This window comes from Aspergillus campestris, assembly GCF_002847485.1.
Source record: "Aspergillus campestris IBT 28561 chromosome Unknown P168scaffold_3, whole genome shotgun sequence".
NCBI lineage: Eukaryota > Fungi > Ascomycota > Eurotiomycetes > Eurotiales > Aspergillaceae > Aspergillus > Aspergillus campestris.
Genome location: NW_020194338.1, coordinates 522,761 through 542,907, shown reverse-complemented (window position 1 = coordinate 542,907; position 20,147 = coordinate 522,761). Strand labels below are relative to the sequence as shown.

The window sequence follows — 20,147 nt, the reverse complement described above, 5'->3', positions numbered from 1 at the left end:
TCTATCTGCCGCTTACACTTCCAGACTCAGACTACAGACGCATCCACGGAATAGTTCCTAGGCAACCCAAAAGTCCCGTGCCTGTTCGGCTGACTCAAAAGTGGACTACGGAGACTAGGATGATACTATCTATGGATGCGTTGTGACACGATACCGCGTAATACCGTACGAGATAAGCCGGCTTATCGATATCTGCCAGTTGACCAATGACGCCGGAATGGATCACGGGCATCACCTGATAATCGATGATGCGGCCCACTAAACCCCGTTGGTCTACCTGGCCTGAGTGCCTGGGTGCCTGATAGACTCGACTGGCAGTCTGGCACTGGCAGTAAGATAGGTCCAGTAAGATACTGATAGTGCTCTCTGCTCTCCGACCGTCCCCGCTTGAATCCAGTGACTCCGGCAGAAGACCTTCCAAGGCATCTCACACCACCCCAACCCCCATTCTTTTTTTTTACTCTCCATTCTTGAGGGTGTGGAGGTCAGGATTCTAAGTTTACCTCCCCCAGATCGGTCCTAAATCTTCATCTGCTTCTCGTTGGTCAATCCCTCCCCCCCCCATTACGGTCGTGCAATTGCTGATCCATCTTCTGACCTGCTCAGTTGCGACCGTTGCTCCCCACCTCCTCTCTCTCTCCCGTCGCCTCTTCCATTTCGGCTGTGCGATGTGTGCGGATTACGCCCGCTAATTCAGTCGTGACCACACCGCATACCAATGCAGACCGCCTTCATTACTCCGCCGTGTGCAGGTTTATGGTTCCTGGTGGTCACCGGCCATCAGTTCGGGTCTCGGGGATAAGCTTCTGCGGCGCAATGAACCAGGCGACCCCCCCTTCCTCCCCGTCCCTGTCCTCCTCCGTCGTGTCAAACGAGCGGCCCACCGCCGAGTTAGCTCCGCTGCTCGATGATCTCCAGTCCATTGCGGGCGGAAACACCATCGACGCGCAGGCCGCCCTCGCGGCCACCGAATGTCTGCTCCGCCTCCGCCATACCTTCATCGATAGCGACAACCACCGCGCGGCCAAGGAGGCCCTTCGCCATCTGCATGGTTTCCAGATCTTGCTGAAGCTGCTCCGGACAGTCTCGGAGCTCTACACCCCCGATGATCCTTCGCAGGAGAACAAGAAATGTTTGCTTTCGCTGTGCAAAGACGTGTTGGCGGTGTTGGGGGAGGCTCTGAAGGAACACTCGGCGAACCAACGCTATTTCGCGACTCGGGTCGCGGGAGGAGGACAACGGGCCCTGGAGGCCGCGTTTGAGGTCCTAGCAAAGAAATTGAACGGTGCGGAGAATGATACCGAGCAATTCTACGGTGCCGTCTTGGCGGGGGCCCTGTGCCAGGAAGCCGCTGCCGGCGTCTTTACGGCCCTTCGGACAAAGTTCCGAGACAGCCAGGAATGGTCTCTCACAGATATAAGAGCCGAAATCGATCGGTATTTGGGGAGCTCGGAAACGGTCGAAGTGCCCGAGTTTCTGGCCCCATTTGTGCGGGTTTGGTTGACACAGTCCGCTCACTCGGTGGCGGAATACCCCGTCCAGAGGCTCGCCGTCCCGGCGTGCCTGTGCCAGTTGGCCGCGCAGTCGCAGAGGAACACGACAGTCATGCATGCGACGGGGATTTTATCCTCCATTCTGCCGCTCCTGCTTAGCGAAGGCCGCCCTCGGGACGAGAGGGATCTCTACGAAGAACTGGCACGCCTGCTGTGCGCCCAGGGACTAAGTAGCTTGGATGACGTGGTGTCGCTTTACCGCAAGGCACACGAATCGCCTGATGCACTTAGACTTTTGGTGGACGTTTTGAAACGGTCGAAGGAGCCGCCCGCCCTGCAGTTTGACCTGTCGCTGCATGGGTACTGCTCGCTGGAATTCTCGACGCTGGGCCGCTCTTTTCCCCCGACAACCTCCTCGGGGTATACACTTTCAGTATGGGCGCGGTTTGATCGGTTTGACACAGAGACGCATACCACGGTGTTTGGGGCGTTTGATGCGAGCCAAAGCTGCTTTTTGCTGGCATATCTTGAAAAGGACACTCGCAATTTTATCCTGCAGACCTCGATCAGAGGCTCTCGTCCAAGTGTCCGTTTCAAGTCTACGGTGTTTGAACCCAATCGATGGTACCACATCTGCGTGGTACACAAAAAGCCCAAGCCGCCATCTTATTCCCGTGCTTCCCTGTTCGTGGACGGTGAATTCGTTGAGCAACAGCGGATTGAGTATCCCGGTATCCCTGCCCCAAGCGCCACGCATCGAACACCGCGGGTCCAGGCCTTCTTCGGTACCCCACAAGACTTGGCGATGAGATTGGGAAAGGGAGTGTCTACGTCACGATGGTCTTTAGCAAACGCAATTCTGATAGAAGAGGCATTTAGCGATGATATGATCTCCGTCTTCTATAATCTCGGCCCACGATACTATGGCAACTTTCAAGACTGCCTGGGCTCGTTCCAGACTTACAAGGCGTCTGCTGCTCTAAATCTCCGTAATGAACATTTACATCCTGGAAAAGAAGAGTCGTCCGATATCGTGACCGCCATTCGTCGGAAGGCGAGTGTCCTGATCCGCGAGGGGTCGATCCTGATCAACGTGTCTCCCTTGTCCGTCCTGGACGATGATGACTCTAACGGCGTTGACGAGTCTCGCCTCATCAAGTGTCTTTCCAAGCAGGCAGCTCGGAATCTTCACCAGCTAACCAAAGCGGGAGCGAATGCAGTGGTCGTCAACGGCGCGACTCCCGCTATCAATGATGCCTTGACCCAAGCCCATGGAATTGGGGTGTTGACGGGCGATCCCGTAGTTGCAATCCCTCGCTCCCTGGACGACGCCAGCTGGTGCATCGGAGGATGCGCGGCGGTGCATTTGAGCTTGGTACACGCAGCTCGCACGCCCGAAACCACCCGTCTGGCTGTGGAAGCTTTGTATGAGGCAGTCCAAGACAACTGGCGGAATAGCGAAGCGATGGAGAAGGAGAATGCCTACGGTATCTTGGCGGCATTATTGCGCGACAAGCTCGGCTTGCCTTTGGGTAGCAACTCCGCACCCGCCAGGACGGCCAGCGTGACTTCTGACTATAACGAGCGGTCCGATTTGACGCTTGCGATTCTTCGTCTGACCCTTGGTTTCGTGGGGTACAATTTTGAGCAACCGAACCTCTCCATCATCACGAATCCGCTGGCGTATAGGGTCTTGCTGGTGGACCTGGACGTTTGGAGATATGGCAACGCTCCCCTCATCGAGTTGTACTATTCCCAGTTCTGTACCTTCTCCAGTGAGAGCCAGTTCCGTCGGTTCAACGCCAAACGCCTTGCTCGTATGCGTACGTTTTCGATTGCCTGATGTCGTGTCTAACTTGTGCTGATAACATGCAGGTGTTAATAAGAAGCTTCTCGAATCCCTAAAAGGGGAGGAATTTACACTGGATTCGCTGCACCTCTTCACGACCGCCTTTGGTTCTCTTCTGGAAGGATGCCTGTCAGCCGACTTGCTGCGATCATTGGCCTTGTTTATCACCTATGCCATCCATAAGCACAAAGAACCCAGCAGATTGCAGAAGAAGAAGAGTATGCGGTTTATTGCTGGGTCGCGACAGACTGCGAACACGCCTGATGGAAAGAAATATGTCTCCAGTCTTACCGTGGCTGTAGAAATGCTTCGGATGCTCTGTTCTATACTGTGCACCGCGCATGATCTCCTTCCCATAAAGAAATTTGCCAGGGCAGTTACAAATAAGGTTCGTTGAAAGTAATGTTACTCTCCCGATGGCTGGACTGACCCTCGCGCAGTGGCTACTATATCTCATGTGTGAAGACGAGCCCGAGATCGTGGTTTTGGCTACTAAAATCATGGCCCGGTTGCTCGTTACTCATGGCGATGGCTATGGCAAGAAGTTCTCTGAGAAGTCTGGAGGGTACGTAATCATGCGCCAATACTTGAAGAAGTGGTGGAGGATCCCGGCCATTTGGCCCATATGCTTCGCTATCTTCTTTGGCGTTGATGTTGGCAAGATAAGCGTCAAGAAGCCTTTCGACCTAGCGGGCCTGCTGGAGACGTTCTATGCTGGCGATCAGACCTTTGTTGCCTTCCCTGAAATGCTTCCGGTCATCACGGAGATGATGCAAAGCGGCCTGAGACATGCCGCTCTGGCTGATGAGACCGCTGGGTCTGAAGGACAGACAGACGATCATCCGCCGCAAGCTGGGACCCCTACCATGTCATCCCATGTGCCGGTTACCGCCACAGCTGAAAAGCTATCATTGTTATCGACTGTCATAGATTTTCTTGCGGGGATGCACATGAGATCGCATAGCTTTCGCGAGTTTGCGACACGGCCTGAATATCTCCAGCATCTGCTCTATGTTCTATATCCTGTTGTTTCTGGCACCGATTCCGTGGGCGCTGAGGTTGAATTGAGCTGCCGTATGGGCGACCTGAGCTTCGATGACCAGCACTTGGTCGCGCGCCCCCGTTCTCGAGGCGCAAGCGACTTGCAAACAACGATGGTGGAACATACTGGAGCTCGTGATGACGAGGGTGACGCCTTGAGACGTGGGTCGTCGTTCATCCTGATCTCTTCCGACGGAGCGAAATATCCACCATCCTCTGCGCGTATACGCCACACATTCAGTTCCCGTCAGTTCGAGGCCAGTGGAACCACTTCCAAGGTCACCGATTGCCCGCAGGTTATCGGGGTTCTTAACCTAGTCCTTGTTGTTTTCACAGAGCAAGTGCTGGAGCGGAAAGAGTTCTCTGGTCTCGGCCTTTACCTCAAGGCGCCGCCTGGGTTCCCGGAAAACCAAGCATTTTTCACGTCGTGGCTGCTGAGACATCTTCTCACCACGCTCCAGGACGTGATGTTCTCAAATGTTGAAGTCTTATCCGAGCCACGCGTACTCACCAACCTTGGCCGTCTTGCCACGCATCTGAGGGAGGCCGTGTACGAGGGTTGGTTTGTTGACAACGCGAATTCGACTCTCGAGTTTGCAGGCAGTATATTAGAATATCTTCAGCGGCCGGACGTCTCCCGCCTCAAAAGCATTCGGCTCTGCAGTCAAGCAATTAACACCATCCGTACGACACTGTTTCACGTCGTCCTGCTGAGGCTGTCCGAGGCGGAGGGGCCGGATGCAATCGCTTTCTTGCATCGCCTGACTTACTGGCAAGTCGTTCTCCTGTCTGATGGCGAGCCCCAGTCAGACAATCTACAACTACTATGCTATCTGCTGTATACGAAGTTGATCGACAGAAACCACGACGTACGTCTCGCCGCGGCGGGTCTTTTCAGGATCATGCTGGTGCAAAAGCCGACTGAGATGACCCATGTTCTGAGCTACGCGGCAGTCCCGTTACAGGAGCGTCTCTCCGGTGGATTCGAGGCCCTTGTTGGCATGGAGGATGCTGCTTTTCTCCAGTGGGTGGATGACCAAGAAGCTGATCTGAAGGCGCTGTTTTTCGGAATCTTATCAAAATCGTGGGATACATTCGTCCGAGACGAAAACTCGCATATTGAAAATCTGACGCGCAGCCGGCTGTCTAAGCGCCAGGATAAATTAAAGCAGTGGTGTCAGGTTGATTCCCTGAGCGAGGAAGTGACCCGCAGGCACGACGCCACCTTTCCGCACTGGAAGTCGAATATATCGGCCTCTGAATTCCTCAAATACCAACGCGCTTTACAGGATCAACAAGACAACTACGTGTTCATGTGGACTGCTTTTTCCCATCTGGTGAGAGACCTGCAACGCTTCGGCGGTGTCCTCGCCGAGGATGAAGAAAGGAAATGGTGTCTTGATCAGACGGAAGGGCGTAGCCGGATGCGACTCCGCATCGTGCCTGACGACTCGGGACAGCGACAAGATTACCAGCCCAAGCGAAAAGCATCCGAGCCGCCTACTTTCAAGATTGACACGCAGCTGAGCCCTTCAGGGAACGATGGCCTCCCTGTCACACCCACGGGGACGACTGCCGAAAGTTCTAACGGCCAGTCGCAGAGCATTGTTGGTCCGGATAGCAAGAGTGTCATCGAGGAGAGCTTCGAGCTGATCGATGACCCGAAGATGGACCTCGAAGACTACGAAGACAAGAACCGTAAGGTCATGAGAACGCTACACCGCGGCGACCAGGTGGATAGTGTGTGCAATATGTCTCGAATTATCGGCTTAGAGGCCTGCGAAGGTCTCTTGATCTTGGGGAAAGATAATATTTATATCCTGGACAACTTCTTCCAGAGATCCGACGGCGAGATCGTGAACGTCTGGCAGGCTCCTGCGGACGAACGCGACCCGTATGTGCGCATGATCACGGGGCGGGAGTCCAATGAGCGCAAGTCGCAGGAGCATGACACGAGAAGCTGGAAATGGTCCGACTTGATCAGTGTCTCCAAACGACGGTTTCTGTTCCGCGACGTGGCTCTCGAGATTTTCTTTACAGATGGCACGAGCTACCTGCTTACGCTGATCTCCTCACGAGCGCGGGACATCCTTTGCAGCCAGTTGGCGTCCAAAGCGCCTCAAACAACTGGCAGCGTGGGCCATTCCCGCCCAGAGGACGTCTGGCGATTCGAGACGTTGCGCAGCCCCGAAGACGAGCCCCAGTCGCTGGGGTCGAAATTCGCCAGCGTGTTCGGCCATTCGCCCGTGCATCCCGCTACGCGCAAATGGGTCAAGGGAGAGATCTCGAACTTCCACTACCTCATGCTGATCAATACCCTCGCGGGGAGAACATTCAACGACCTGACCCAGTACCCCGTCTTCCCCTGGGTTCTCGCCGACTATACCAGCGAAGAGCTGGACCTGACCAACCCCAAGACCTTTCGCGACCTGTCCAAGCCCATGGGCTGCCAAACGCTAGACCGAGAGTCTGACTTCAGGGAACGGTACAAGGCGTTCGCGGAGATGGGCGACGACGACGCCCCGCCGTTCCACTACGGCACGCACTACTCCTCAGCCATGATTGTGAGCTCGTACCTTATTCGTCTTCAGCCGTTCGTCAAGTCCTATCTCCTGCTCCAGGGCGGCACGTTCGACCATGCGGACCGCCTTTTCTACTCCATCCGCAAGGCCTGGGAGTCTGCTTCGCACAGGAACATGTCTGACGTGCGAGAGCTGATCCCAGAGTTCTTCTACCTCCCTGAATTCCTCGTCAACTCAAACAAGTACGACTTTGGTGTCCTCCAAAACATGACCACCACTATCGATGCCGTGGAACTGCCACCATGGGCCAAGGGCGATCCGAAAGTCTTCATCCAGAAGCACCGCGAGGCGCTGGAAAGTCCCCATGTGACGCAGAACTTGCACCACTGGATTGACCTGGTGTTTGGCACCAAGCAGAAGGGCGACGCTGCCATCGAAGCTGTCAATGTCTTCCACCACCTGTCGTATCAAGGCGCCAAGGACGTGGATACCATTGATGACCCTGTCGAGCGACTCGCTACGATTGGCATTATCCATAATTTTGGACAGACGCCGCATCAGATCTTCAATAGGCCTCATTCGGGGAGAGAGGACCTGCGCCATAGGATTCCACGGTTGGATCGGCTGGCTGAGTCGCTTACGCAGCAGCCTTTGTCGCTTCTTGGTTAGTTTTCCTTTCTTGAATTGGGATGTTTGTATTTCTCTTTGGCAGTAGACTAATTCCGTGATAGATATTGGAGAGCAAGTGTCGTCGCTCTCGATGAAACACGACCGTCTTCTTTGCGCACCGCCTCTTCGGCTGAATATCCCACCCGCCTACGACAAGTACATGGAGTGGGGATTCGCAGACGGCAGCGTCCGGTTCTACTCCGCCGACAGCCGAAAGGTATGACCCATCGACCGACATCTAATGATCTACACGATAGCTAACTCACACAGCTCCTCGGCCACTTCGAACACCTACACATCGGCCAGCTGTCGAGTGCGATCTTCGCCGACTCGCGCACGCTAATCACGTCAGGGACAGACTGTACGGTATCAGCGTGGACGTTCACGTCGACGAGCAAATCGGTGGATCTGCAGCCCACGGGATCGCTGTTTGGACACCGCACGCCTGTCACGGTGCTGGCTGTGTCACGATCGTTCAGCGCGCTCCTGTCTGCCTCTACGGACGGGCAGATCATGCTGTGGGATTTGAACCGGCTGTGCTTTGTTCGGGAGCTTCCTGCGCGTGGTCCTATCGAGGTAGCTTGTCCCCTCTAACTGTGTATATTGATAAATTTCTAACATCATGGCAGTGCGCACGGATCAATGACGTGACGGGGGAGATCGTCGTCTGTCGGGGCAATTGCATCAGCCTATACACGCTCAACGGCGCGCTTCTCCTGGAGCAGTCTGCATCGGATACGACAGACGACCCCGTGCTATCGTGCGTGTTCTACGAGGGCGTCGGCAACGAGTGGCAAGAGCGCGAGCTGCTGTTCATGGGACACCGACGAGGCGTGGTCAACGTATGCCCCTTCATCTTTTACCCGGGATTCCCTCAACCTCCAAAGATCCATGCTAATCTAGTGACAGATCTGGAGCAAAACCGTCCGCAACGGAAAATTCGAGCTCGAGATGATCCGCCAGCTGCACCACGTGGATAGTAACCGCGACAACGGGGCGAATATCACGACGGGGATTAGCTGTATCTTGGCGCTGCCGCATGTTGTGTATACGGGGGATGAAGCGGGCAGGGTGGTGAGTTTATCTCTTGATCTAGTGCTGTGATATGATTATGGAGATGAGGCTAATGTGTGTGGTGGGTAGTATGAATGGAGCTGTGTGCAGCGCCGTTGAGATGACCTCAGATTCGAATGTGCCATGATTCTTGAGGGTTGTTACACGGAAAAGGAAGAACCACATCATGTGCTGTGTGAAACACGGAGTATGCATTGATCTGGGCAATTACAAGTGGGATGGATGTAATCTGGCCTGGTCTGGTCACTCGTACATACAATTTCCAACTCCGAACTCCCCCGGGACCCCGCAATCCGGGACACGAGGGGGGGAAGAGGGGAAGGGACTCGGATAAAACCAAGAAAAGGGGGAAGAAATGAATCGAAAGAAAAGGAAAGTCAATTGAATCAACGAGGGAGAAACGTCAGGTATAGAAAAGGGTGTTTAGGAGTAGGCAATAGTAGTTCCTATATTTCTGCCGGTGAGACGTGATTAGCCCGGATGGCTGTGGACCGTCCAGCTCTCCAGCTAGAGGTAGCTAGTCGGAGCACACTGCACCGATCTAGATCGTGGGAGTTCGGTAATATGGAATTGCTGTCAGTTTTACTTGAATTGTATAGTAGAAACGGAGAATAAATAGAAAAAAAGACAAGGTATGAATTGAAAAATTGTCTGTAGTGGTAAATAGATGAGGGGTTGAGAAAAAAAGGATGAGAAGTGCATAGCGTCATTGTCGCCCCACCATCTCCGGCCAGCTTTCTCTCTATTATTTCAACGCCCCTCCCCTCATTCTGTCTTCTGGTTCTGTCCTTTCTCCCCAAACTCTCTCTTCTCTTTCTCTTCCATCGCTTCTTTCGCCTCTACTTCCTACTTGTAATCTTTTTGATTGACCGCAATCATTACTCTTCTCATCCACCATGTCTTCTTCTCTTGATCAGCTCAAGGCCAGCGGCACTGTATGCCCCACCTTCTTTCTCACTTTTCTTTAATTCCTTGAAGAGAACGAAGCTAATTGAGATAGGTCGTCGTCTGCGACTCTGGTGACTTCGCCACCATCGGCAAGTACAAGCCTCAGGATGCCACCACCAACCCCTCCCTCATCCTGGCCGCTTCCAAGAAGCCCGAATACGCCAGCTTGATCGAGGCCGCCGTCGAGAAGGGCAAGAAGGAGGTACATCTCTCTCTTCAGAGCTCCATAGTTCCCATCATACTAATAATGTCTACAGGGCAAAACCCTCGACGATCAGGTCGACGCCACCCTGGATAACCTCCTCGTCCAGTTCGGCAAGGAGATCCTGAAGATCATCCCCGGCAAGGTCTCCACCGAGGTCGACGCCCGCTTCTCCTTCGACACCCAGGCCTCCATCGACAAGGCCCTGCACATCATCGACCTCTACAAGCAGATCGGCATCCCCAAGGAGCGCATCCTCATCAAGATCGCCTCCACCTGGGAGGGCATCCAGGCCGCCCACGTCCTGCAGTCCAAGCACGGCATCAACTGCAACCTGACCCTCATGTTCTCCCTCGTCCAGGCCATCGCTGGCGCCGAGGCCGGCGCCTACCTCATCTCGCCCTTCGTCGGTCGTATCCTCGACTGGTACAAGGCTGCCCACAAGCGTGACTACTCCGCTGAGGAGGACCCCGGTGTCAAGTCCGTCGAGAGCATCTACAACTACTACAAGAAGCACGGCTACAACACCATCGTCATGGGTGCTTCGTTCCGTAACACGGGCGAGATCACCGAGTTGGCCGGCTGTGACTATCTGACTATTTCCGTATGTTCATCCCTCACCCCACCCAAAGCATAAAAAAAAAGAAACTCACAGTAAAATAGCCCAACCTCCTCGAGGACCTCTACAACTCCACCGCCCCCGTCCCCAAGAAGCTCGACGCCGCCCAGGCCGCCTCCCAGGATATCCCCAAGCGCAGCTACCTGCACGACGAGGCGACCTTCCGCTTCGACTTCAACGAGGAGGCCATGGCTGTGGAGAAGCTGCGCGAGGGTATCTCCAAGTTTGCCGCTGATGCGGTGACCTTGAAGAACATTCTTAAGCAGAAGATCCAGGCATAATTTTCTCTCTTTCTGCCTTTATCTTTTGTTTTCATTCCTTCTTTGTTACCCTACATGTTTGATGCCCTGATGTGTAAAAATTTTGTTGTTGTCTTGTCCTAAATTGGGATGATAGTAGATACGAATTACGAATTATTTGTGTCATTCTATATACTTGTAATTATCTGTGGGGTGTAATGCCTGAGCAGTAAGTGTAAACTATCAGAGATGATATGATATGTGTCGTGTTTGTCTCTGACATGGAATAATAACTGTTGACACTATGGTATGTTATGCTCTTCTATGATCTTCACTCTACGTTATTCTACTTTGACTATATTAATGTACTCTCCTCTCCTCTCCTCAACTGTATTATATAAATATATACCATTAAATATTATGTATACTAATACCTACTATACAATCCACCACTAAATAAATTAACACCCATCCAGTATCCCAACCCATGCACTATTACCTTACGTAGGCAGGTATCTACCTACCTACTATCAACCAACCTCTCCCTCTGAACCCTCCACTCCTTCTCCGCCAACGCCCACTCCGTCCCCCGACCCTCCCCCCGCCGCCTCGGCACCAGATCCCACCGCGTGCCAAACAGCGAGTCACACACGCCTGGACTGCCGAAGCCGTCTGAGAAGGACACGTTCGTGCGCGCGTGGTGCTCGCCGTGCGCGCGGTTGTTGAGCAGGGTGTCTGCTAGTGTGGACCAGATGTTGTGTTTTTCTTTCTCGTCGGGTGGTGATTCTTTTCCCTCTTCTGGTGGTGATGTTTGCGTTGATGATACAGAAGAAGGAGGAGGAGGAGGAGGGGAAGAAATGAGTAAAGCAAAATCATACCCCGAGTGCTCGTAGACACCGCCGATAGCGCCCAACGCAGCCACCAGATAATGAAAGCATGGGTCTGCGCCCCCGCCGCCGATAGCAGCCAGGGGTACCAGGTAAGGCAAGACGATCTCGAGAAAGAAGTCCGGTCCAGACATGTAGCACGCGCTGAGACCGCGACTCGCGCCCGTCGAGTGGTGGATAGCGTGCTTTAGGGCGCGGATGAGCGGAATGCGCGGACTGTGTAGCAGATACCGGTGGGTGAGGTACTGGACGATGTCGTGGCCGGTTGCCATGGCTAGGAGGGAGAGGAGGAAGCGGGTGCGGGAGAGGTGGGGTGGGTCCGGGGTGAAGCAGAGGGAGGTGAATTGGGTGAGGAGCATTGTTGGGAGGAGGATGAGGGTTTGGTTGGTTAGGACGCGGGGGAGGAGCTGGGTGTAGGTTTTTGGGTCCGGGGGCGGGATTTGAGGTTTTGGAGGTGGTGGGTGCGGTCGAGGTATTCGAAGAGGAGGGAGGTGGTGTGGAAGGTGAGTTGTTGGATTAGCCAGGTTGTGAGGGGGAGGGTGTTCATTTTGGGTGTGTGTATGTTGTAGCTGTATGTTGTGGTTGTATACTGTAGTTGTATGCTGTCTGTGTGTGTGTCTGTGTGTATGTCTGTATGTCTGTGTGTGTGTCTGTGTGTATGTCTGTATGTCTGTGTGTGTGTCTGTTATATGTTGTCTGTTATATGTTGTCTGTTATATGTTGTCTGTTATATGTTGTCTGTTATATGTTGTCTGTCTGTTGTATATCAATATGTATGCTGTCTGTCTGTCTGTTGTATGGATAGTCCGTATGGCAGGAGCAATTTATATAGTCAAGCGTATATGTCAATCTCATGGCTCAGTCACGCAACATCCGGGCTTTCCGTCCCCATAACTGAAAAGTAGACATGCATATCGGAGCTCGGTCGATACAGACCGATAGCTGAAGTGTTGACGACTGTGGCAGCTGGACAGTGGTTCAACTCGCATGGGACAAGGCAGTCATCCAATTATTGGCAGAAGAGAAGACTGACTCATGAATTGAATAGGCTGGATTTCTCTATCGTCATTATTGAGGATGATCCGGATGTCTGTATATAGTATAGTATACAGTATATAACTTAATACTATGGGCTTATCTGATCGATTCCGATATTCGGATCGGATGAGCAAATAAGAGAGAGCTTCGAGCTTGACAGCCGATATTCCCGATCATCTACCTCGGTAGGGAGTTAAATCGACTGATGGATCTCAATTAGTATATTCAAGAGTATTGTATATGTAAGAATATATTAGAAATCAAGAAATAAGAATCAAAGAAAATAAAAATAAACAGAAGAATAAATCAGAAGGAAGTAGAGGACAAAAACGTCATTCCGATTACCCCGCCGAGTGGGGTTTTCAGCTTCTCCCCTCATCCTTCCCTCCTCTTTTTCCTTCTTCCTTCTCTCTTCTCTTGATTTCTTCATCTCACTCTCACTTCATCTTCCACTCACCAACCATCCATCACCTTAAGTAATCTTAATCAATCTATCAAAATGGTCAAGGCTGGTCAGTCTCTCCCCCTCACCCGTATTTTCATTGGTTTTGGTCCGGATGGATCCACGATCGACCGTGGCCAGGGGACCTGTTCGGGGACCTTGGTGTGAGCGGGTTTGAGCATTTTTTGGCCTATCATCATTCTTATTCTCCAGATCGATCGGTCAAAATACTGATATCATATAGTTGCTGTCCTCCGTGGTGACTCCAAGGTGTCGGGCACCGTCACCTTCGAGCAGAACGACGAGAACACCCCCACCACCGTCTCCTGGAACGTCACCGGCAACGACGCCAACGCCCAGCGTGGTTTCCACGTCCACCAGTTCGGTGACAACACCAACGGCTGCACCTCCGCCGGTCCTCACTGTATTTTCTCCCTCTCATCCTAGCAATCTGTAACCACCCTACTAAACAACTACCCAGTCAACCCCTTCAGCAAGACCCACGGCGCTCCCACCGATGAGGAACGCCACGTCGGTGACCTGGGCAACTTCACCACCGATGCCGAGGGCAACGCCGTTGGCTCCAAGACCGACAAGCTGGTCAAGCTGATCGGTGCCCAGAGCGTTCTTGGCGTAGGTTCCCTGATGTGTTCTGAGTGACAATATACTGAGATTTTCTAGCGCACCCTGGTCGTCCACGCTGGTACCGATGATCTGGGCCAGGGTGGCAACGAGGAGTCCAAGAAGACTGGCAACGCTGGTGCCCGTCCTGCCTGTGGTATGTTTTTTTTTTTTTTTTTTTTTCTTCTGGATGAAGTGTTACTGACGAAAGATAGGTGTCATTGGCATTGCTGCTTAAATTGATATCCCACATTCAATTCACCATAGGGGATGATGTTTTTATTCGTATTATTCCTGATCTAAAATCAAAGGAGAAACAAAATGAATGAAGGATTCCCCATTGTATTCCCAGATTTATTCTCTGATGTATTCTCTGATTTATTCTCTGATTGTATTCCCTGATATTCACTGGATAAATTGACAGCATATCTGCACGTTGGACAGGATCCAGTACCAGAATGTGGCAATCCTTGTATTCCTCTTCTTAGCAATGGACTGTATGATCTGATGAATTGACGTTTTAGTAGTGTTGTGATGGTGTAGCTGTAGTTGTAGCTAGCTAGGAAGAAAGAGTCCCCACAAGTCAGGTGTTCCGGGAGCTTCTCCGTTCTAACCACGTTGCGCCTCCTCACTCCTCACTTCTCAGTTACTTCTTCATTTCCTCCATTCCCTTTTCTCCTCTCCCTTCTTTCATTCCATTCCATTCTTTTTCTTCTTGATCTCCTTTTCCTCTTTGTTTCCCCCTGTCGGTTTTCCTTTCAAAACCTGGTTTTTGGTTGTTCACAATCGGTCTTCCCAGCATGCCTTTGGAAGCCCGTGTGAAGTCCGTCCTTTCGGGCGACACGGTCGTGCTGTCGCATGTCTCCAACCCCGGACAGGAGCGCATTCTCAGTCTGGCCTATGTTTCGGCCCCCAGGTTACGCCGTGAGGGTGATGAGGTGAGTCAATTCCTGTTTGCTGTCCCCCCCCATCTCTGATCCGGATCATGCCATTCAATGGTGGCCTGAGGATCACACTCTTTACAATCCTCCACCATCCGTATTGTTACCAATGCTGACTCGTGTTGATTTCTACTGTAGCCATACGCCTTCCACTCCCGTGAATTCCTCCGTGAGTTGCTTGTCGGCAAGGTCGTCCAATTCCACGTCTTGTATACCATCCCGACCGGTGCCAAACGCGACTACGGTACCATCAAACTCCCCACCTTCGATATCGCCCTCCCCGAGATCTGTGTTCAGGAAGGCTGGGTCCGTGTGCGCGAAGAGGCCGGCAAGCGCGCCGATGAGTCTGAAGACACCGTTGCCCTGCTCGAACGACTCCGCGCCCTCGAAGACCACGCCCGCACCGAAGGGAAAGGCGTCTGGGCTGGTGCCGACGGCCACACCGAGACCACCTATGACATTGCCGACGCAACGGCCCTCGTCAACGAGTGGAAGGGCAAACACCTGGAAGGTATCGTCGAGAAGGTGCTGAACGGCGACCGCCTCATCCTGCGCCTGCTGCTGAGCCCCCAGGAGCACCTGCAGGTGCTGGCCGCCGTCGCCGGTATCCGCGCCCCCGCCAGCCGACGCACCAACGCCGAGGGCAAAGAGCAGCCCGGCGACGCGTTCGGCGACGAGGCCAACCAGTTCGTCGAGTCGCGCATCTTGCAGCGCAAGGTGCAGGTCTCCCTGCTGGGCGTCACCCCCCAGGGCCAATTGATCGCCAGCGTGCTCCACCCCAACGGCAACATCGCCAAGTTCCTCCTCGAGGCCGGCCTGGCCCGCTGCCATGACCACCACGCGGCCCTGCTCGGCGGCCAGATGGCCGACTATCGCCGCGCCGAGAAGATCGCCAAGGACGCCCGCCTCAAGCTCTTCCACGGCCTAGCCGCCCCCGGCGCCGCCCGCGCGGCCGAGGACTACGTCGTCAGCCGGGTGCTGAACGCCGATACCCTCTTCCTGCGCGACAAGGCCGGCCGCGAGAAGAAGATCAGCCTGAGCAGCGTCCGCCAGCCCAAGCCCTCCGACCCCAAGCAGGCCGCCTTCTCCGCCGACGCCAAGGAGTTCCTGCGCAAGCGCCTGATCGGCAAGCACGTCAAGGTCACCGTCGACGGCAAGAAGCCCGCCAACGAGGGCTACGAGGAGCGCGACGTCGCCACCGTCGTCCAGGGCAACACCAACGTGGCCCTGGCGCTGGTCGAGGCCGGTTACGCGTCGGTCATCCGCCACCGCCAGCAGGACGACGACCGCTCCCCCGACTATGATGACCTGATGATCGCCGAGGCCGATGCCCAGAAGGAGGGCAAGGGCATGTGGTCGTCGAAACCCCCCAAGGTCAAGCAGTACACCGACTACTCCGAGACCGTCCAGAAGGCCAAGATGGCCGTCGCCACCCTGCAGCGCCAGAAGCGCGTGCCCGGTGTGGTCGACTTTGTCAAGTCCGGCGCCCGCTTCACCGTCCTGGTGCCCCGCGAGAACGCCAAGCTGACCCTGGTCCTGTCGGGCATCCGGGCTCCGCGCTCGGCCCGCAACCCGGGCGAGGCGTCCGAGCCGTGCGGTCAGGAGGCCCACAATCTGGCCAACCGACGCTGCCTGCAGCGGGACGTCGAGATCGACGTCGAGACCGTCGACAAGGTCGGTGGCTTCATCGGCACCCTGTACGTGAACAAGGAGAACTTCACCAAGACCCTCCTCGAGGACGGCCTGGCCACCGTCCACGCCTACTCCGCCGAGCAGTCGGGCCACGCCGCCGAGTACTTCGCCGCGGAGCAGCGCGCCAAGGACGCCCGCAAGGGTCTCTGGCGCGACTGGGATCCGAGCCAGGAGGCCGCCGAGGCCGCTGAGGACGAGACGCCCGCGGCCGGCAGCGCCGCCGAGGCCGAGCCCGTGCAGCGCCGCAAGGACTACCGCGACGTGATGGTCACCTACGTGGATCCGACCAACGCCCACATCAAGATCCAACAGATCGGCACCGGCACCTCCGCCCTGACGGAGCTGATGAGCGCCTTCCGCTCCTTCCACCTCACCCCCTCCAACGCCACCCCGCTCCCGGGGCCGCCCAAGGCCGGCGACTTCGTGGCCGCGCGGTTCTCTGAGGACGGCGAGTGGTACCGGGCCAAGATCCGCCGCAACGACCGCGACAACCAGACGGCCGAGGTGGTCTACGTCGACTTTGGCAACTCCGAGAGCCTGCCGTGGTCCGGACTGCGGCCGCTGACCCCGGCCTTCTCCGTGCAGAAGCTGCGGCCCCAGGCCAGCGAGGCCGCACTCTCCCTGGTGCAGTTCCCCGTGGCGCCGGACTACCTCCAGGACGCCGTCGCCTTCGTCGAGGACCAGACGTGCAACCGCGAGCTGGTCGCCAACGTGGACCACGTCGCGCCGGACGGGCTCATGCACGTCACCCTGATGGACCCGTCGGAAGCCAAGGACCTGGACCACAGCATCAACGCGGAGGTCGTGCGCGAAGGCATGGCGATGATCCCGCGCAAACTCAAGCCGTGGGAGCGCGCCGCCAGCTCGACCCTCGCGCATCTGCGGACGCTGGAAGACGAAGCCAAGCAGGAGCGACGAGGCATGTGGGAGTATGGAGATCTGACTGAGGATTAGCCTGTTGACTAGTCGGGTTTCTACTTTATTTCCTTCTTTCTATTTCTGTTCTTTCATATTCCCCATGAGTGAGCTACTACTGTTTCTTTAATCATTTTTTTTCTCTTTTCTCCTTGTATGTTGGTATCTACACTTGGGATTTGTTTTCTTTTCTTTATGACACCAGGGACGGATTAGGATGTAGCACATAGCTGAATCTATCGCAAAAGTTGACAGAACACTCCGCACAGCATAACAACTCCGTAGATATTTATAGTGAACCGTGGTAATGCCCAGCTGATGTAAGCACTGTTGACATTCCACGGTTCTTCAACCCAAATCATCAAATTCGTGTTTGCCATCTGCTTCAACTACGGATATTGTTTGCCAAAGACAAACGTTCTTCGTACATTTGAAGAAGTCATTCGTTGGATCTGACAGCAGTGTCAGTCAGCATAAGCGCCTTCTAGCCGTCTACCCGTCCGCCCAGCATTCCATTCCCCATTCACCACCTGGTCGACTCCACAGCTGATCCCAATCTCCGCCGGACGCCGCGCTCGCCGCTCGTCTCACTCTTTCAATTCCATTTCCAGAAGAACCAGAACGAGAACGAGAACCACGATCGACCTCAGCCCTGCGGTCATAGACACCATCTTCCTCTGTACTTTCCACCTTCTACCTCTCAATCCAACCAATCCTCAAAGAAGCCCAAAAAAAAACTATAAAGAAGGAAAAATGCTCTGGCGCTCCAAATCCCCCGCCGAGAGCCCCGTCTCCGAAACAGACCCCAAAGCCGACCTCGCGGCGTCCGCCTCCCAGGCGGCAGGCACGGAATGGCTCGCGGGACACTTGCACCATTTGACGGAGGAGCAGGAGAAGAAGCTGGTGGAGTTCAAGGATCTGTGTGAGGAGAATAAGTACTATACGCGTGCTTCGGAGGAGGTGGGGGTGAAGGCTAGTCATGGGGATGCTACCCTTTTGTGAGTTTCTTTTTCTTTCTTTATTTTTGGGGGGTTATGTTTTGAGGGGTAGCGAGGTTAATGGTGCTAACTGTTGGGCAGGCGTTTTTTGCGCGCGCGCAAGTTTGATGTCGCTGGTGCTTGGGCGCAGTTTAAGGATACGGAGGATTGGAGGAAGGAGAATGCGATTGGGGAGTTGTATGAGAATATTGAGGTTGATTCTTATGATGCTGCGAGGAGGATGGTACGCTTCACATCGGATTGATCGTTCAGATCGGTCACCCAAATCATGGAATCAATCACTAACTACGTGAAATAGTACCCCCAATGGACCGGCCACCGCGACCGCCGCGGCATCCCCATCTACGTCTTCGAAATCAAGCACCTCGACAGCAAAAACATGGCCGAATACAACTCCACCATGAACGACTCCGCCACGGCCGACACGCATCAGTCGTCCAAGGTGCCGCAGCGTCTGCTGCGATTGTTCGCCCTGTATGAGAACCTGCTCAACTTCGTCATGCCGCTCTGCTCGCGACTTCCGCGCCCGAACATGGAGACGCCTGTCGTTGCCTCGACGAATATCGTGGATGTGAACGGGGTGGGACTGAAGCAGTTCTGGAACTTGAAGGGCCATATGCAGGATGCGAGTGTGCTTGCTACGGCGCATTATCCGGAGACGTTGGATAGGATTTTCGTACGTCCTCCCACCTCTACCCTACCTTGAACCCCTTTGAGACCCGACTAATATACTCCAAGATCATCGGCGCCCCAGCCTTCTTCCCCACCGTCTGGGGCTGGATCAAACGCTGGTTCGACCCCGGCACGACCTCCAAGATCTTCATCCTGTCCGCCGCAGAAGTAAAACCCACCCTGTCCGCCTTCATGCACCCCTCCAGCATCCCCAAGCAATACGGCGGCGACCTCGAGTGGAAGTGGGGGGATATGCCAGCTCTGGATGATGATGCTCGTGCGCTTGTCGGCGACGCTCTGACAACACCCGCGGGTGACGACGCGGCTCGGCAGGAGGTCATCAAGGGCCCTGTTCTGTTTGAAGATGATTGTGTCCATATCCTGGGCAAGGTTAATGGCGTGAGCAGGGATACGAAGGTTCCTGTCTCGGCCAGCAGCAGCACAACCAGCACAGCAGAGAACAAAGCAGACATTGATGCCGGGATCGAGAAACTCAACATCACCGTCGAGGAGGGAGCTACTGGAGATGTCACAGCAGAGGCTCCGACGCAGACTGTGTCTGCTTGATTCTGTTGCTGTCTTTCTTTTGAACAAACTTACTACTTCGATTCTTGTTATCCCCTTTCTTTATACATGATTTCAAGATTTAATTATAGATATTTTATTATTATTACTATTCTTTTATTTCGGGTGTTTCTCAATTCCACCCTTTGACCCTTCTTGACTACGTTCCCCTCAATTTAAATAAAGGTGTTAACAGTCCCATGTTCTTTCTTGGTGTATACACACGTACAGGAATATCTCGCCTAGAGTGTCATTTCCGCACCGTTTTGTAAAATATCCAAAATTTCTCAATCTCAAATTCAACACTATATCGATTATATAAAAGTTCCACAAAATCAATCGCTCGCGTGGCTACTCTATCCTACATACATCGAAGCGGTTTGTAGGCTTTATTATCACAACTATACGTATATAGTGTTAGACTGCGGGAGGCAGCCTACCGTATAGTAAGGTAGTATATATAGAAGAGTCCGGGGGTGTCCAGCCAAGCTAGCTGGACACTGTTTCAGCGAGTATGAGAAGCAGAAACGGATGCAGTGTATGGTTGAGATATCTGGTCTGGTGTCTGTTTCTTCACCTGGAAGTACTAGCTGCACGACATGAGGCCAGCCCGATATTGCCGTGCAGCGACAGCTGATGGCAGTAACGCCTTTTTTATAGTTTCCGAGCATGATGAGAAGAAGAAGAAGAAGTTCTGGAGGGACGCCAACGCGTTCTCTCA

The 20,147-nt window shown here is 54.1% G+C and overlaps 7 protein-coding genes across 7 annotated transcripts; 6 read left to right on the top strand and 1 right to left on the bottom strand.

The window, feature by feature from the left end:
* The first annotated feature begins 512 nt into the window (after nt 1–512).
* Nucleotides 513–9,157, top strand: P168DRAFT_288284 (Beige/BEACH domain protein). Its single transcript, XM_024836752.1, has 9 exons — nt 513–544; nt 607–3,316; nt 3,369–3,730; nt 3,783–7,569; nt 7,637–7,791; nt 7,845–8,150; nt 8,204–8,416; nt 8,484–8,648; nt 8,718–9,157. Exons 2-9 carry the CDS (start codon nt 817–819, stop codon nt 8,745–8,747), a joined length of 7,518 nt encoding a protein of 2,505 aa, XP_024694922.1. The 5' UTR covers nt 513–544; nt 607–816; the 3' UTR covers nt 8,748–9,157.
* A 107-nt stretch (nt 9,158–9,264) lies between these two features.
* On the top strand, nt 9,265–10,698 carry P168DRAFT_302690 (sedoheptulose-7-phosphate:D-glyceraldehyde-3-phosphate transaldolase TAL1; the record flags this gene model as incomplete). Its single annotated transcript, XM_024838684.1, has 4 exons — nt 9,265–9,583; nt 9,649–9,798; nt 9,854–10,402; nt 10,462–10,698. The coding sequence occupies exons 1-4, from the start codon at nt 9,545–9,547 to the stop codon at nt 10,696–10,698; spliced, it is 975 nt and encodes a 324-aa protein (XP_024694921.1). The 5' UTR covers nt 9,265–9,544.
* A 478-nt stretch (nt 10,699–11,176) lies between these two features.
* P168DRAFT_288283 (sterol desaturase family protein) lies at nt 11,177–11,950 on the bottom strand (the record flags this gene model as incomplete). The annotated part of the gene is made up of 1 exon (XM_024836751.1): nt 11,177–11,950. A coding segment is annotated over one exon (774 nt), but the record flags the coding sequence as incomplete, so codon positions are not given.
* A 59-nt stretch (nt 11,951–12,009) lies between these two features.
* P168DRAFT_108975 (uncharacterized protein) lies at nt 12,010–12,611 on the top strand. The gene has a single exon (XM_024832546.1). It carries the CDS (start codon nt 12,117–12,119, stop codon nt 12,435–12,437), a length of 321 nt encoding a protein of 106 aa, XP_024694919.1. The 5' UTR covers nt 12,010–12,116; the 3' UTR covers nt 12,438–12,611.
* Nucleotides 12,612–13,080: 469 nt separating this feature from the next.
* Nucleotides 13,081–14,153, top strand: sod1 (superoxide dismutase SOD1; the record flags this gene model as incomplete). Its single annotated transcript, XM_024840968.1, has 5 exons — nt 13,081–13,093; nt 13,268–13,447; nt 13,505–13,656; nt 13,705–13,801; nt 13,860–14,153. 5 exons carry the CDS (start codon nt 13,081–13,083, stop codon nt 13,880–13,882), a joined length of 465 nt encoding a protein of 154 aa, XP_024694918.1. The 3' UTR covers nt 13,883–14,153.
* Nucleotides 14,154–14,305: 152 nt separating this feature from the next.
* P168DRAFT_249055 (putative transcription factor (Snd1/p100)) lies at nt 14,306–17,455 on the top strand. Its single transcript, XM_024834154.1, has 2 exons — nt 14,306–14,582; nt 14,724–17,455. The coding sequence occupies exons 1-2, from the start codon at nt 14,445–14,447 to the stop codon at nt 17,229–17,231; spliced, it is 2,646 nt and encodes an 881-aa protein (XP_024694917.1). The 5' UTR covers nt 14,306–14,444; the 3' UTR covers nt 17,232–17,455.
* Nucleotides 17,456–17,609: 154 nt separating this feature from the next.
* On the top strand, nt 17,610–19,534 carry P168DRAFT_249053 (SEC14 family lipid-binding protein). The gene is made up of 4 exons (XM_024834153.1): nt 17,610–18,190; nt 18,272–18,413; nt 18,489–18,866; nt 18,929–19,534. Exons 1-4 carry the CDS (start codon nt 17,946–17,948, stop codon nt 19,427–19,429), a joined length of 1,266 nt encoding a protein of 421 aa, XP_024694916.1. The 5' UTR covers nt 17,610–17,945; the 3' UTR covers nt 19,430–19,534.
* Nucleotides 19,535–20,147: the final 613 nt, after the last annotated feature.